At 57.0% G+C, this 17,509-nt stretch overlaps 1 protein-coding gene across 2 annotated transcripts in view; it reads right to left on the minus strand.

Annotated features, from left to right (window-relative positions):
* The window catches only part of URB1 (URB1 ribosome biogenesis homolog), a 57,324-nt gene that overhangs the window by 31,279 nt on the left and 8,536 nt on the right, over positions 1 to 17,509 (minus strand). For both annotated transcript variants that reach the window (XM_053916635.1, XM_053916637.1), the window contains exons 5-14: positions 17,392 to 17,488; positions 15,812 to 15,897; positions 11,333 to 11,458; positions 10,566 to 10,690; positions 7,326 to 7,521; positions 6,161 to 6,298; positions 3,690 to 3,863; positions 2,973 to 3,102; positions 2,313 to 2,429; positions 1,283 to 1,395 (exon numbers count right to left, since the gene is read on the minus strand). In XM_053916635.1, coding sequence (XP_053772610.1) covers positions 1,283 to 1,395; positions 2,313 to 2,429; positions 2,973 to 3,102; positions 3,690 to 3,863; positions 6,161 to 6,298; positions 7,326 to 7,521; positions 10,566 to 10,690; positions 11,333 to 11,458; positions 15,812 to 15,897; positions 17,392 to 17,488 — 1,302 coding nt within the window. The remainder of the gene's footprint in view (positions 1 to 1,282; positions 1,396 to 2,312; positions 2,430 to 2,972; positions 3,103 to 3,689; positions 3,864 to 6,160; positions 6,299 to 7,325; positions 7,522 to 10,565; positions 10,691 to 11,332; positions 11,459 to 15,811; positions 15,898 to 17,391; positions 17,489 to 17,509) is intronic.

Here is a 17,509-nt window from a genome sequence, read left to right on the forward strand (position 1 = left end):
GCTCACTTTCTAACTGAATCCCCGGCACCCCGCAGCCCTGTGCGGCTGGGGTAAAACAGTAACCACCAGCCGCCCTGGCTTCTCTGTGGGTCTGAGGCTGTGACACCCCGCGGGGCGCAAAGTGGGAGCTGGGCTCTGGCAGCTGCTGGGGTCCAGCCCTGGCCCCCTGCCCTGGCCGGGACCCTGTGCCCCAGCGCCCCATCCACCGCCTGTGGCCAGCGAGCTGCTGCAGAGCACGCATGCGGAGCCTGGCATGCAGGGTGCTCTCCAGCAGAGCCACCCCCCACCAGGACGCAGGTGACCCTCAGAGAGGTCGGGGGCACACGACGACCCAGTGCCGTGGCATTCTTGCACCTCTCTGGAAACATCACACATGCCGGTGTCTGATGCTCTTCCACACTACCGGCTCCCAGGGACCTTAACCAAGACCCAGGGCTCTAAGGGAAAAGGCACAGAGCTGCTGAGAGACACAGGCAGACGGTGCTCCTCCCACCTGGTCGCCTGGGTGCAAACACACCTGCCAACCTCTGCCCGGGGCATCGGAGTTCCCCTCACAGGTCGGCACTGCGCTCTCCAGAAAGTCCTGGAAGACACCACTGGAGACCCAGCACTGTGCCCACCGTCTCCGCTGACTGTCCTCCAGCCTCACCCCTCCCTCGGTTTGAGTCCAGTCCCATCTGTCTCAAGTTCTTCCAGAATGAGGACAAAGGGGAAGGGATATATTTTATTTTATTTCCCAAAAGGTTTTTAAAATAATATTTAGTTTTTTAAATCTTCACCTGAAGACGTGCCCGTTAATTTCAGAGAGAAGGAAAGGGAGGGAGGGAAACATCAATGTGAGAGCAACATCGATCGGCTGCCTCTTGCACACGCCCGACCAGGGCCCGAACCCACAATCCAAGCATGTGCCCTGACTGGGAATTGAACCCATGACCTTTCGGTTTACAGGACAATGCTCCAACTGAGTCACACTGGCCAGAGCCCAAAAGATTTTAAAATGGAAAAAAAAAAAGTGAAACTGTCGGGACAAAAAGCACACAGGCTGCTGGCAGCCAGCACGCTGTATTTTCCGTCAGGCGCCTTATTTTGAAAAAGCAGAGCCACAGGCCTCCTGGTTCACCACCGGGACCTGGGCTCTGCGCTGGGCGTGTCCCCCTAAAACAAGGACCCTTATGTTGTCCTCGGTGCCCCCAACCCGTCGGCGTCCTTCCCGACCCAGTGGGAAGCCCCCAGCCAGCCTGCAGGTGCGCTAAGGACGGAAGGCAGAGCGCTCGTGTCCTACCTGTGCCTTTAACCACGTGAACTTGCTGGCCGGCAGCTCCAGGGCCACCTTCAGGATGTGGTGCTGCAGGGTGGGGGGCGCCTGCTCGCGAAGGCCCCGCTCAGAGATGACGCCTGCGGCGGGGAGGAGGACAGTCAGGTCACGGGGAGGCGGGTGCCAGGCTCAGACAGGGACTCCACACCCAGAAAGGAGGACAGACGCAGGTTCCGTCCCCCGGTCCCGGGGTCACCCTCACACAGGCTGTACCCACTCCTCTGCACAGCCACCCCTCGCCTGGCACATCCGCGCCCCCCACCCCGAGGCCCAGCCCAACCCTCAACACGGAGCCACACCCCACCTGCCACTGGGCCCGCTGACCTCTCCCTGCAGCTCAATGCCGCCCCTGCCCACCCTGCTGCTCCTGCTCGTCACCCCCGGTGTGGGCACAGGCCTTGCTCCCCAGACTGGGAGCAGATGGCGGCCACCTGAGACAGGGTCCCTGCCCTCTGGCCCGATTTCCAGGTTTCTCTTTGCTTGGGAAGGACACAGCCGCTACACACAAATGGCCCATTCGAGTAAACTTCCTGCTTTCCTGGCAAAGAGCAGCCTCCCCGCAGTCACCTGGAAAGCCCAGTGCAGGGTTGGCCAGGCCCACGCCACAGCTTAGACACGTCAGAGCTGCAAGGCTCCCTCTGTGGCCCCATCCCAAAGGCAGCTCTGCTAGACAGACGTTGCCACGGAGAGACGCGACCGGACAGGCTGCGCTCCGTCTACAGGGCGTGGTTTGAACCTGACTCGCCAGGTAAAGTGCATGTCCGCATCAGAGTGCCTGTGTGAGGACCGACGGCCTCCTGGGGCCTCTCTGCCCCTCGGAACGTCCCTGGTCTGGTTTGCTGGGCACCGGTGGCAGCAGCGCTGGCTGCCTTCTCGTTTCTTCTCTGGCTGCCCCTGGGTGCCCCCAGCTGCTACGCAGGGAGACGGGCTGTTTGAAAGCACTGGTCTGCACAAACTTGGCAGGCTGGAGGGTCCCGTGTGCGCGGGGGAACCGCACCTCTCAGGAGCTTGCTGAAGTCGAAGTTGTACTGCGTGACCACGTGAGGGACCACCTTCTGGTACAGGCAGATGGCCTGGAGCAGGGCGGCTCGCAGAAGGACGGTCTCTGCGTCATCTGAGCCGGAGGGAAACAGCTCCAGTTAGGAAACGCACTGTCCCCTGCCCTCCATCAACGAGCAGCACCGGGGACCCAGCGCTGCCAACTGCCCGCTGAGCAGAGGCTGTGGGCCCCCCTCCCCCACTCCCGAGTCCACACAGTAAAGGTCAAGGCTGTGTGGACAGCCCAGCCCCCAGCCCCATTTCAGTTGTGTGACCTCGGGCAGGTCAGGGTCCCTGGGCCTCTCTGCTTCAGTGTCCTCTGAGCAGCGGGACACATGGCACTGGGACCTCACTGGGCCACAGCGTGGGGGGCAGTGAACAGGATGTGGGCGTAAGACACAAAGCCCACCACCGGGCTAGTAACACGGTCTGTGTCCCCGAATCCGATTACCAGGGACCAGGCAGCCGCCTCCACCCGCACAGGGCAAGAGGGACCCCCACCCACCCCACCCGGAAAGGCCAGGCACGTCTGTGACACATTAGCATTCAGCACACGGGGCTCCTTCACAGCCGGCCCCACGCCACCCTGCCTGCAGGCCGCCGCCGCACCAGCCCTCACCACACGGGGGCGCCTCGAGGGCCGAAGGAGCCCCGATGCCCAGTTTCTTTCCTTTCTCCTCATCCTGTTTTGCATCCTGTTTGCTAAGCGACTGCCAGACCCACACAATGGTGTTCAGGTCTGGTAAAACCTAAAAGGGAAAAGAGAAGAATGAGTCACATAAACGAGGAAGAGAAATTAGTAAGCAGAACCGAAGGGGCAGGGGGCCAAGCATGCGCGTGTGTGGGGACGGTGTGGCGGGACCAGGCCCCCTGGCCTTGGCCGGCTGTTCTCAGGTCCGATTCCTGGAACTGTGCACAGCGAGGCTTTGGTGAAAACGAGTCTGGTAACTAAAACAAGTCCCTTAGGACCCATTCACCTGAGCAAGGCCTTGGGAACAAAGGAACATGTCCTTATGACTCTCTGGGGGACCTGTCCAGTGTGACCTTGGCTCTTTCAGGGCAGCTGGCTAGTGTGCGGACGACTGGCCTTCCTGACTTACCAGAATAATCTGTGGGGAGGAGGAGCAAGAGGGGCTTCCCAGCAGCCCCTCCCACCAGCTGCGTGCAGTGTGGGGGAGGGGGAGGGACACTAGCTCCCAATGGGACTCAGGCCCCAGGACCACCCCGAATGACGCCCTCACTTTGCCTCACACCGCCCTCTGTGCCTTTTCTGGCTGGCATTCTGGAAAGCCCTGGAAACTTCTGCAGGAAGGCCAAGCCTGGCTGCCGCGCCTACCTTGCTCAGGGCTTCTCTGAAGAGCCGCACGAAGTCCTCCATCATCGGGGCCGTGTACACGCCGGGCTCCAGCCACGCCTCCCCGCTTAGGCAGTGGTCAATGGTTTTCAGCGCCCTCCTCAGAACCGCGGAGAGAAAGCACAAGGCCGTGTGCTTCACGGACTTGCTGTCCAGCTGGGAAGACAACATTAAACCCACACATGCCTTCAGGCTGCACCGTGGGCATACCTCCGGGCTCTGGCGCCTGCTCGGGCCCCCCACAGGGGAGCCACACGAGAGGCTGTGAGAAGAGGTGGCCGGGGACCCTGTCCTGCGGCACGCGTGCCCCCAGCAGGTGCCAGGGAGGGGGTCACTAATGGAAGAGCGAGCGCTGTTCTCTATTTTTGTCTCGTCGTCTGCGGTGAGTTTGCCTGGACAACCCCTCAGCTCCCACAGGTGACCTGCGTCACCAGCAGCCAAGATGGCAGCAGACAGCCACCAGCCCCCGAGCGAGCATCCATGACGGCCGCAGAGGTGACCTGGAGGGGTGGCAGAGGCGCTGGCAGGAAGAGCCGGCGCTCCGCTGGGCGGAGTGCAGCCAGGGCCCCGGCCACCAACACCCTGACTCTCTACTGCACGTGGAGCAGCAGGAGGGCTGTTGTGGTCCTCACTCACTGCAACGGCTGAAGAACGTTCCAGAGCCTGCACTACTTATTGCCAAACGAAAGAGGCAGGCGGGGGCCCGGCTGGTCGTGGGGGCTCCCAGGCCAGCGGTGCAGCACCTCCTGGGCACCTGGGAGGCACGCCGTGTTGGCCCAGCCACGCCAGCCCCACTGCCGGCTGGCACCAGAGAATAGCCACGTGTGTGGGCACTGGCGGGGGCCACGGGGACTCAGCCAGGCAGAGACAGGAAGGCTTTCTGATGGCCTACTAACTTAGTAACCGGGACAGCCCACCCCCAGCACCCCAATGAGCGGGGTTCGTTTTACTTACACGCTGGACCCTCAAGTTGCTCTACAGGAAGCACCTGGACCAGCAGTGGCCACACCCCATCACCCACGGTGGAGGCAGGGCCCAGACAGGTGTTCACAGGTACACCCAAAGGCTCACGGCACAGAGCTCCGCCCTCAGCCTGAGACCCCGCCCCCAACACCTCATTTCCTGTTTCTAGAATAAGCTAACTCTTCTCTTCCCGATTCTAAAACACGTGCTACTAAAGATGGTCCAATAATGCTGTAAAGAAAAGAAAAATTAGAAAAGCCCCAAGCCCCACGTAGTACTGTCTCACGTGGACTCACACACTTGCAGCTCAGGAAGGCCCAGGAGCCCAGGCGACGTGGTGGCCTCCCCCTTGTCCCGCCGCCCAGGGGACCGGACAGCCCTGAGGGGCACAGCCTCCTCTTCCACGACTGCGAACACCAGGGCACCCGGCGAGGGAGCAGCAGGCCTGCGCATCCCAGACTGCCTGCGTGGGCTCCCAGGGCAGACACGCCCCAGCCTCGTGGAGACGGCGCTCCCTGCAAGCCCACTGAGGTAAGCCACTGTGTGTCTCCCACAGAGCAAGCGGGCACTGGGTCCTAGTTTTGTTACGATTTGGCATCCAGAACACAGGCTTTCTCCTGAGTCCTACACACCTCCTCTCTTCTCACCCCACTGCCCACTCTTGGCACAAACCCTTGGGGGAGGGGGCGGCTGCCAACACATGCCTAACCCCCCACGTGGTCTGGGGAGTCTGCCCCACAGCACCAGGCCACCGCACTCAGGCTGTGTGACACCCACGGCAGACTCTGGCCCCGCTGTGCTCACACGACCAGCCAGCCTGCCCTGAAGGGGGAAACACACCTGTCCCAGACCCACTGGGCCCTATACCCCTCCAGATGCCTGGCCCCCCCAGGCGGGCCTGGAGGCCACCTGGGTCCAGAAGGAGTGGGCAGGGCCTGGGGCCCATGGGTGCCAACAACTCCAAGATGTTCAGCTAAGGCCACGATGTGGTGGGGCAAGGCGCCTGAGTCCCTCAGAATGTGGCTTCTGATGGGACCTGGGAGGAGCCTTTTACAATAAACAACGCCGTGAAATTCAATCATCATTCCTTCCACAAGCAGCCCTCCCGAGACGCCTGAAACAGCTGGTCCTCAAAGGAAAGGTTTCCCAGAAGTCTTAACGCCACTCACGTAAACCACAAAAGAAAGGGGTGTCAGGCGACATCTGTCCCACGCTCTCTGGGGGGTCCTAGACTTGTGAGACTCGGACACACGACACTAGGCCTCAGGTCACACCGCGTGTAGAGACACTGGGTTGCTGCCAGGCTGGGCAGAGCCACAGCCGCCTTGCCCTGGGCAGGAGTGTCCCTTCCCCGGTGGGGGACGCAGGGGAAGCCCCAGAGGCTCACGGGCAAATCGCCACGCAGCACGTCAGGCTGGCGGTCTCAGCAACATCCCCCGCGTGGTCACTGGGGCGAGCGGGAGAAAGTTCTACAAGCAGCGAGCACTTACGTTCAGCGCCTGGGTGAACATGATCTTGTTGCACACCGGGGGCACGGTGGTCACCATCACCATGGCCAGGAGGCGGGGCAGAGGGATGAACTCTCTGGTCTGAAACGCCCGGGAAATGTCCGGCTGGGCCTCATAGATCTACGAGCAGGAGAAAGCGGATGAGATGAGCTGGTGCCGGAGGCGAAGTGCCAAACCCAGACCTGTGCAGCACCGACGGGGCAGCTGGCCCCTGGGCACAATGACTGAGGTAGGAGTCCCAGGCTCAGAGGAGCAGCCTGCAGAGCCGCTTGCCAGAGAAGCCAGGTCACAAAGCTGGCCGTTCCTGGGCTGTGACCTTCAGAGCAGAGCTTGGCCTGTGACCTGGGAGCCTCTTAGAGCCTCTGGTGGCCAATGAGTCGCTGCCAGGACTGAAAACGGTGTCACTTTTCAAGTACAGCGCTGGACGGGCACCTGGCAGACGAGGCTCTTTTCAGCACTTGGGAAAATAGAACATGCTTATAGATGGCAAAATTAGGCTCCCAAGAGGTTACATAATTTCCCTCAGGACACACGGCTAGTGAGCAGAGAGGCGAGGACTGACACCGAGGCCTGCAAAGGCCGCACGCCTGCCCCCCTTCCCGGGCCAGCCACAGTAGAGCCCTGCCCCGGGTGCGGCAGAAAGCAACAACCCCAGGCATTTCAGCAGTGGGCAGGCCAGAAATGAGTGAGTGTGCGAGAGACAGACAGACAGACAGAATGAGAGACAGAGACACCTTACTGGTAGACGAGGGGACGCCAACACCTTTGGTCAGAAGGGAGTGAACCTGGATTCACTCGAAGCGGCAGGCCGCTGTGCCGCAGCTCACCTGCCGCTATTCTAACTACTCGACACAGCGACCCTCACAAACGACCCTGCAATAAAGTCGTCCCGCTAATTCCGGCCTAACTCTCAGAGACTCGTGACACCCTCACTGTCTGCAAAATTTGAGCGAAAAAGATGAAACTGCCACAACAGACTCGAAAGGCCTAACCCTCGCAGCCGAGCTCCGGGACAGGCAGGGGGCAGAGTCACGGGACCTGTAGGCCCCGCCCCCGAAGAAGCCCGGCCGAAGTTCTTCACGCCCAGCACCTCACCAGGCCAGCGTGTCACCAGGCCACTCCGCCCGCCCGCCCGCCGGGGGCGCACCTTGCTCAGCAGTTTCATGTTGTTGAACCAGGTGGGCCTCGCTCTTGGGAGGAAGGAGAACGTGACTTCCTTGAAGTATCTGTTCAGCAGGTCCGGGCACACTCTGAGGATGCTCACCACCAACTCGGCCACCAGCTCGTCGTCCGCTGCCGACTTCAAACCCAACAGGAAGTGCAGCAGCGTCAGGTTCCCTCCCCTGGGGGCGGGAAAGGGGGCTTAGCTGGGGCGCCACCACGCAGAGCTCAGAATAAGCACCCAGCCACCACCGGCAGTTCCATTTCTGGTCGGTGTCCCTCATGGCGTAAAGTAGGGTGTTCTCATGGCCTTTGGGGGGCCCCCACTGCGGGGCTTGAATTTCACTTCTCCACTTTGTGTCCCCCCCCACTGCCCCTCCCATCTGACTTGCATGGAAGAGGGAGACCCTGTGTCCATCCATCAACCTGGGGTTCTCCCTGTCTGCCCGAAGTCAGGCCAGTGTGAAGAAAGGGCCAGACCCGAGATCGGCGGGCATGAACCGCTCCCAACCACTGACCTGTCTCCTCTGCCCACCCATGAAGAAGTGGATGTGTGAACAAGTATGCAGGGGCACACAAGTGCACAAAAGAGAGAAAAGGCATCTTTCTTTCTTTTGAAACTATCGTTTTGTTTACATAAAACGCTCCGGCAGGGCCGCAGCCCACCTGCCAATGAAACTACTTGTAAGAGATCTTCCGCTTCCTGTTTGCAGCTCATTTCACATCCCAGGCCTCCACTTAGCAGCTGGAAGAAGCTAACGCAGGAAAGAAAATCTTCAAAATTTGTCCCAGTGTGGGGCAGTTTTTAAAAGTGTAAGAAGATTATAAAGAAGCAGCAGCCAGAAAACCTATGGACATTAAAACCAGCAGGAGGGGAGTCGCCAGCCCAGGGTGTACACAGCCAGACCTGCAGGGCTCTGGGCTGGCTGACACCCCAGACGCCGTTAAAGAAAAGAAGCTTTTCCGTGTCTGCTTGACACAGCAAAGCCCTGAACTCCAGAAAACTCTGACAATACGCCCCACACACATGCCACGCTGCTGGCCTCTGGGACCTCACCGTTTCGTATCCCCTTATGAACCGACTAAATCTAAGATGCTACACGACAAGCTTCACATATAGTAAAAATTTTTCAAAAATTAAATTAGTAAAATTTTGATCAGAAAGTCATCTCCTTACAAGCTTAAAGTTCTTAATATGAAAAATTCATAAGCAAAACACACTTTGCAATGTGCTGTCGAATGGAACATTCAATCTGAATGTATGAGTGCTAGAAATACTGTGGCTACTTTGATCAGCAACAATGTCCTAACAACAACACTCTCCACTAGCAACATCCTAAGGATAGGGGTGGCAACAATGTAACAATCCAGTGCCAGTCACTCAGTAACAATGTAACAATCTAGTACCAGTCACTCAGCAACAATGTAATGATCCAGTTCCTGTCACTCAGCAACAATGTAACGATGTGAGCACTTTCTTTCCCAGAGCACAGGGCCCTGCTCCAGCCTCCTCTAGGCAGAGGCCAGGGGACTTAATTTCCACTTCACAGATGAGGAGCAGAGGCAAGAGGCTCCCTGCTAGCAGTCCCAACCACAGCAGGCTCATCACAGTCTGGCCCACCGTCTGCCTCTGCAAACCAGCCTTCATAGCACACAGCCACACCATGGTTTACGTCCACACTGTGAATGCACTACAAGGGCACAGCTGAGCGGTCACCAGAGAGACTGGAAGGCCTGCCCAGCCTAAAACACTGACCACTGGGCCCTGCAGAGAACCAGACTGCTGATCCTTGCCTACGCTATGATGCCTCGCTTTCATCAAGCACCTACTGTGTGCCGCCAGCCTCTGCAGACCAGCCTCTGTCCCCATCCTCACCCACCAGGTAACAGACAAGCAAATAAATAAGCACAGAAGGCGTGGCCAGTCACAGCCAGAAGCAAAGTCAGGCAAAAGGACAGTGACAGCAGTCTAGTTCAGAAGGGGCCACCAGTGGGGGCCTCCCTGAGGTAGGACATCAGCGTGGAGACCTGCTGTGATGAGGGAGTGAGGCTTTGGACTGTTGGGGACACACATTTCAACCTACCCAAGTTCTCCACGGATGTCGCCACAAACAAAAGTCCCTTCCTCCCCTAAGACACAAACCCTTGTCTTTTGCCCATGGCTTCAAAGCTGTGTGTAAACCACAGCCTGTTGGAACAGACCCGCAGCCACGAGCTGCGAATGACTGTCCGGTTTATGGGCCTACGTGGGGGGAAAACGTGTGATTTGAGCACGGCATCACACTACATCAGAGCGTAAAAGCCGCCGTGGCATTGCAGCAGGGAAAGGAGCTCGTTCTCACTGACGAGAAAAAGAAATGGTGTGGCAAGTTACATCACGACAACCTCGGTGGAAACACGGTCAAAGTCATGAGCAGGGAGAATCCCCACTGTGCTACGCCGTTTCCTGACCGGTGAAAACTACAGCGAACAATCTTCATCCTTGCACTAAAATGCCAGAGGGTAGGAAATAAGTCACTCACGACGACCACACGCCCCGTGCTTTCACTGTCGGGCAGAAGAACGCAAGTTGGCGCACGTGTGTGAGCGCAGGCCACTGCGGCAGTCAGAGGGTAAGGGCACGGAGGCGCGCTCCAGGCACAGAGCACCGCCTAGCCACCTGCTGGGCTGCGTCGGAGACACCGCCACACTTAGGAACTAGGAGACAAACGGCAAGCAAAGCTTCAAAATCCTCGCTGGCTGGCAGCCGTCCCTGAGGAGGACCGCGCACTCTTCGGAGGGTGAGTGTGGGGCCAGGCCGCCAGGCTCCACTCCAAGCCCGCCCCTCGCAGGGTGGGCGGCCCGGCCTCCCTGCAAACCTGGAGTAACAGTGACCAACTGCCCTGCCACCCCAGCCCCAGGACGGCGCTGAGGCCCGTGTCAGGGCTGCCCTCTGTGGGACGGCAAACGCAGACTTAGTCTTGGGCCTGACCTCCGAGTGAGTGCACACGGCACCTCCCTGGGTGTCCGGTGTCCTGCCTCTGTGTCGAGGCCACCTGCTGCCTGAGACCTTTTCCCTGAGGGCACACGAGACCAGAAGTCCTCTGGTCTCCAACCCCCCTCCCTGAAATCAGGGAGTGTCCCCATCACTAGTGCTAACCACCACAGTCTCACCCTTTCACACAGTCTCACCGCAGTCGCGACTCCTAAGGACACGCCACTCACGCGTGGGGGCGTCACGCTTTACCTGCCAGAGGTGCCCAGCGATGCGTCATAGAAGTTGATGCCGTGCTTGAGCGAGCAGCACAGGTCCAGCAGGAAGCCGTGCACCAGCTCCCTCACCACGGCCTTCCCCGCGTCCTCTGCAGAAGCCTGGCAGGGTTTCAGAGAACGCAGTGAAAATCCTGAGGCGACAAACGTTAGTAACAGCCCCAGGAGAGAAACGGCACTTCTACAGGCTCTTCCACAGGCTCAGCGACAACTTAGACCACGCCTTCAATTCAACTCTTGGCACCGTTTCAAAAAAGTAAACAAAAACATCCCAAAACACCAATCAAGATTAAAAAGTCCTCCTAAAAGGGTTAGGTTTAAACCTGTGTTTTTAAATAAGCTTAAGAATAACTGGATTTCTCTTGTTCTTTTCCATAAAACCCCACACTTGGGCGTGGTTTTATTGAGCCCTGGAGGCTTCCTGGTAAAACATGCTGAAAACAGGCAGCCACAGGCTACAGGTAGGCAAAGGTTAAAGGTAGGTGCACCCTGGCTGGTGCGGCTCAGTGCATTGAGTGCTGGCCTGCGAACCAAAGGGTCACCGCCTTGATTCCCCATCAGGGCACATGCCTGGGTTGCAGGCCAGGTCCCCAGTAGGGGGCGTGCAAGAGGCAACCACATATCGAGGTTTCTCTCCCTCTCTTTCTCTCTCCCTTCCCTTCTCTAAAAAAATAAATAAATAAAATCTTCTTTTAAAAAGGCAGGTCCTCGGTCTCCAGCTGTGAGGGCAGCGGGCAGAGGTACCTCCGCGTTTTCCAGGTCCACGTCGATGAGTCCTTTCCAGCCGTACAGGGACGCGATGTGGGTCAGCAACTGCCCAGTGAAGAAACGTACCTTCTGGGTTTTTGTGATATTTTTATTGTGAACCACCTGAAAACAGCAAAATAAGTCAAGTTCAAGGAGTTCCATTTTAAAAAGTGTTTACTGATTTTCTTCATTATAAAAATAACGTAGGCTTGTGATAAAATATTTGGCCAAGGAAAGGGAACTATGTGAAGTAAAAAACGAAGTTACCAACAGTCCCACCATCCTAGGACCTTGGGACACATCCCTTGCCCCCCCCCCCCAATACACATGTGTGCACACTGGTTGGGGTGGGTTTTTTGCCCCTTTGAGATTCTATCCACAGACAGCTGTGCGCCTGCTTCTAGTACGCAGCATGGGCTTTTCCCGCGGCACAAAAACCTCCTTCGGAACATCATTTGGGCTGAGTGTCGCTCTGTCCTCCGAGTGACCCCAGCGGGCAGTCAGGCTGTGCCCGACTCTGGCTGTGAGGGGCATCCTCGCACAGCCGCACGGCACCTGGCTGTGGACTCGGAGCCACGGCGCACGCTCTCAGTCCACCCGCAGCGACCCTCTGAACCTCTGGGGTTTATGTTCTTCCGGCAAGTTTCCTGGGTGGCTCTGCGGCACCCGCCGCCCCCAGCCCCAGGTCTGTGCACATCTTGGAGACCTCCGACACACACTGCCAGACCCCTGTCCTCCTGAGGGCTGGACACTTCCTCCAGGAAGGCACGCACTCCGAGCATCTTTGCTAGAACAAGTCAGTGCTAATTGGGAGGTGAAATAACCTGTATCTTATCGTTTGCACTTTTTTATTTAAAATTTTTTTCTTGTATTGATTTCAGAGAGGGGAAGGGAAGGAGAAAGAGAAGGACAGAGACAGCGATGTGAGAGAGAAAGACCTAACAGTTGCCTCCTCCACATGGCCTGACCGGGGACCAAACCTGCAACCCAGGCACGTGCACTGACTGGGAATCGAACCCACGACCTTTTCGGTCTACGGGACGACAGAGAGCCCACTGAGCCACACGGGGCAGGGACCAGTCATTGCCTGTGTCACTTTAAACCAGGCTCCGCCCCGCACCACTGTGGACGCCAGGGGCCTGGTGGCGGCCTTGGGGCCGTCCTGTGCCTGCGACTGTGGGACGTCGGGCGGCATCCCTGGTCTCTCCCCGCCAGACACCAGGCGCCCTCCCCAGTTCTGACAACCAGAAAGGTCCCCAGACCCTGCCGGATGCCCCGCGGGGGTGCGGGGCACAGTCACCCCCTGTGGAGCGCTGCTGCTTTAGGTGCAGTGCCAGTGAGCACTTCTTTCTCCGCGGACCGCCAGTCCACGGCGCCGCCGCTGCCAGCCCCCTGCCCCCCTGTCAACTGTCTGCGTCAGGAGGGCCAGAGAGCTTCTCTAATCGACCTACAGTGAAGACAGGGGTCCCGCCCTGGCCATGTGGCTCAGTGGACTGAGCACTGGCCTGCGCACCAAAAGGTCGCCAGGTCGATTCCCAGTCAGGGCACCTGCCTGGGCTGCAGGCTGGGTCACCGGTAGGGGGCACACGAGAGGCAGCCACACAGGGATGTTTCTCTCCTCTTTCCCCTCCCTTCCCCTCTCTAAAAGTAAGTAAATAAAACCTTTAAATGAAAAAACGACTGGGATCCTTGTGGCGGGGTTTACAGGTTCTGTCATGTGCTTGTAAAAAGACAGGAAACGCGGAGGAACCAAGATGGCGGCGTAGGTAGACACACTGCGCCTCCTCGCACAACCAGAACTGACAGAGAATCGAACAGCAAGGGGGACCGACACCAAGGAAATAGAAAATAAACATTCATCCAGACCGGTAGGAGGGGCGGAGACGAGCACCGGGGTGGAGAGGACTCGCGTGGCTGTGGTGGGACAGAGACTGGCGGAGTGTGGGACAAATGGCGCAGGCAGTCCGAGCACTAGCAGACCCTGCGGTCCCACATTTGCACAGATAAACCGAGAGGGCCGGACTCAGAGTGGCAGAGAGTGGGGCAGGCAGAGTGGCGGGTAGCACCCTGCGGCACCACATTCGCCCACAGATAAACCTGACGAACGGCGGGCAGAGAAGCAGACCGTGCAACCCAGGGCTCCAGCTCGGGGAAATAAAGCCTCAAACCTCTGATTGAAAGCGCCCCTGGGGGTTGGGGCGGCAGCAGGAGAGACTCCCAGCCTCACAGGAGAGGTTGTTGGAGAGACCCACAGGGGCCTAGAGTGTGCACAGCCCCACTTACTTGGGAACCAGCACCAGAGTGGCCCAGTTTGATTGTGGGTATTGGAGTGAAAGATTGAAATCCGGAGGACAGTGAGGTGGGCGCCATTGCTCCCACTCGGCCCCTCCCCCACGTACAGCGTCACAGCGCAGCGACCAGACCAGCGTTACCCCGCCCCAGTGAACACCTAAGGCTCTGCCCCTTAAAGTAACAGACGCGTCAAGACAAAAAAAAAAAAAAACGGCCCAAATGACAGAACACTTCAAAGCTCCAGAAAAAATACAACTAAGCGACGAAGAGATAGCCAACCTACTGGATGCACAGTTCAAAGCACTGGTTATCAATATGCTCACAGACTTGGTTGAGTCTGTTCGAAAAACAGATGAAAAAATGAAGCCTATGCTAAGAGAAACAAAGGAAAATGTACAGGGAACCAATAGTGATGAGAAAGAAACTGGGACTCAAATCAATGGTATGGACCAGAAGGAAGAAACAAACATCCAACCAGAAAAGAATGAAGAAACAAGAACTCGGAAAAATGAGGAGAGGCTTAGGAACCTCCCGGACGCCTTGAAATGTTCCAACATCCGAATTATAGGGGTGCCAGAAGGAGAAGAGGAAGAACAAAAAATTGAAAACTTATTTGAACAAATAATGGAGAATTTCCCCGATCTGGCAAAGGAAATAGACTTCCGGGAAGTCCAGGAAGCTCAGAGAGTCCCAAAGAAGCTGGACCCAAGGAGGAACACACCAAGGCACATCATAATTACATTACCCAAGATTAAACGCAAGGGCCTACATCCAAGATTACTGTATCCAGCAAAGCTATCATTTAGAATGGAAGGGAAGATAAAGTGCTTCTCAGATAAGGTCAAGTTAAAGGAGTTCATCATCACCAAGCCCTTATTATATGAAATGTTAAAGGGAGTTACCTAAGAAAAAGAAGATCAAAAATAGGAACAGTAAAAATGACAGCAAACTCACAGTTATTAACGGCCACACAAAAAACAAAAATGAGAGCAAACAACTAGAACATGAGGGTTGTCAATAAGGGAGTGGGAGGGGGAGAGGGGGGTAAAGGTACAGAGAATAAGTAGCATAGATGATAGGTGGAAAATAGACAGGGGGAGGGTAAAAATAGTGTAGGAAATGTAGAAGCCAAAGAACTTATAAGTATGACCCATGGACATGAACTATGGGGGGGAATGTGGGAGGGAGGGGGGTGGGCAGGATGGAGTGGAGTGTGGGGGGGAAATGGGACAACTGTAATAGCATAATCAATAAATATATTTAAATTAAAAAAATAACTTGAACTGAACGATAATAAAAATAGTACATAAAAACACTCTGGAAAAAATGTATTGATAAATCCACACATTAAAGAGAAAGCCTGAAAATTCAATTTTGCATCAGTTTACAAACCCGGAATAATAAATTAAATCCAGAGAAAGTGGAAGAATGGAAATGTGCAAGTAGTGATGTCTGGAAGGGTATATACTTTTTTATTGAATAATTTTTTACTGTTATTCTATTACAGCTTCCCAATTTTTCCCCTTTGCCCTCCTCTGCCCATCCCACCCCACAACCCCTACCTTGTTTAGAAGCGTATATACTTAATATAATAGCAGTTATTACCTGTTTGGGTAGGATTTTCAACTATTTTTATTCTTCTATATAATTTAAGTAAGTGGCAACAACAACAAAAAGGCCATCTCAATTTGGCCTTAAAACGATCTAGAGGAAAACACGGCATAATTTAAAAATAGTAATAATCTAGTCTGTTGTGGTGACACCACCAGAGGCCTTTTCTGTGCTCGCCCAGCCTGATCTCAGAGGGGCTCCTTTTCCAACTTTCACTTCTTCATGTGCACATGGGACAACTGTAATAGCATAATCAATAAATATATTAAAAAAAAAAAAGACAGGAAACGCGAGGCCACACAGCAGAACACTGGCTGGGCCAGGAGTGAAGGAAGGCTGTCGGCCATTCACAGCTCACAGCGGCTGCGGTGCCTCGCTGCTGCCTCGGCATGAGTGCCGGCCTCCCTGCTGACCTCCACGGGGGCGGTCAGCAGCACGGCGCTTCTGCTTTAGAAACAGCTTTCCGTCCCCCCGCGTGACAACCTTCGAGAGCCTTGATGCGCGATGCGGCTGTCGGGTCCTGCGAGACACTGGGGGCGCGCGGGGCAGGCACGCTGGCCAGCAAACACTCACCTTCGCTTTCAGCGTGGACAACAGGAAGCTGACGGTCGAGACCCTGTCCTCCTTTATGCCCGAGCTAAAAATGCAAGGAATGAATTCTGAAAGGGAGAGTGCACAGCATTAGACTCAGGGAGAGTTCGAGTGTGAGCACAGGACGGAACGTAACTTCTTACACGGTGCTGCAAGCGAGGCCTTTAACTTTGTTTTAAACTCCGCCCTTCCAGGTACACGGGTCACAGTAGGGGTGCCCACGCCTGTGGCACAGGGAAGCCGTCACCTCCCGGTGAAACGGTGACAGAACCTTAGTTCACAAGTCTTTAGTCTGTTTTCTTTCCACTTCTCACATCACCTTCAGTAAAATTAACTTAATGTCGACTGTCGCAGACAACACACACTACGACTACAGTTTTCCAAAACTCGTCCTTGCCCACCTTGCCCGGAGACGGAGCTGCAGTGAAGGAGTCACTTCACTGCTGCTCGAGCCCGGGGTCCCCGTGGGCGCCAGGGAACGGCCGGCACAGCTGGATCCTGCACCGTCACTAACGGACTGGGGACACTGGCGGAGGCACTGGGGACACTGGCGGAGGCATGAGGGCATTCCCAGCCTCACTCCCTCCACACGTGCTTAACAGGCACAGGCTTTCTGCACAGGCAGACCCGTGATTCTTACAGAAAGAAACACCGGAAAACACCAGACACACCGAAGCGACTGGAACGCCACCACCCACAGGGGAAGGTGCACACTGCTGACCGCTGGGTCCCCAGATAACTTAGCCTTGGACGTGACTGTACTGTGTACTGTTTCACTTCCGGTGAGGTGGGCTCACACGCGGCAGCTTTGAAACCGCTTCTGAGGTTGCCTGTGAGCACGCCCCTGCCCGGTTTCTGGCAGCCACACCCTGCCCCCCGCCAGCCCTCGGTGAGCTCACATAGGCCCCTGCTGGAGGTGAAGGAGCTCATTTCCAGCCAACAGGAGAAGAGGCTCCTCAGCAAAACCTCTGCCTACGTCCTCGTCGCTTTCCTTCGGACGAAGGACCCGACAAGGGCTGGCGGGAGCACGTGGCCACCGCCCACAGGACCTGGCGCCACCCTGGCCCTGTGCCCTGTGGACGAAGACCCGTGGAGCCCTTAAGGAAAGGAGAGGCCCCTCTGCACAAGGGGCGTGACCCCAGGGGAATGTGCTGGACGACAGCCCGCGCTGTGCAGGGCCCAGGTGCTGTCCCCTGCCACAGCACCGAGTGTCCCCGTGAAACGCAAGCAGGTGCCATCTGACAAAACTGCCGGGGTCCGGCCACGCTCCCTGATGCCCCGTAGCATGAGGTGGAGCCGCCACAGCGACCACACTTCCCTTTTTACACACCAGCACCGAGGAGAGCCGGAGCCAGGGCGGCCTGTGGGGTCTCTGCGCCTGCACCCGTTGTCTGTGGAGACTGCCAGCACCCCAGGGCCATGCGGACCACGACAGGAGCCCCACCCCTCTGCTCTCGCCAACGCAGCACCTACAGACGGCTTTCACCTGGAGAACCACTGTGCGGGAACTCTCCTGGGCGCCCAGGAGGCCCCCCCCCCCCAACTGCCGCAGGTTCACCCACCTTTCTGCTCCAGCACCTGCAGCACGGTGCTGTCGTCTCCGGTGACCAGGAAGGCCAGGGCGAACTGGATGTAGGCCAGCCGGACGTCGTGCGTGCCCTGGGGACGCAGAGACCAGGG

This window comes from Desmodus rotundus, chromosome 2 (genome assembly GCF_022682495.2).
Source record: "Desmodus rotundus isolate HL8 chromosome 2, HLdesRot8A.1, whole genome shotgun sequence".
NCBI classification, from domain to species: domain Eukaryota; kingdom Metazoa; phylum Chordata; class Mammalia; order Chiroptera; family Phyllostomidae; genus Desmodus; species Desmodus rotundus.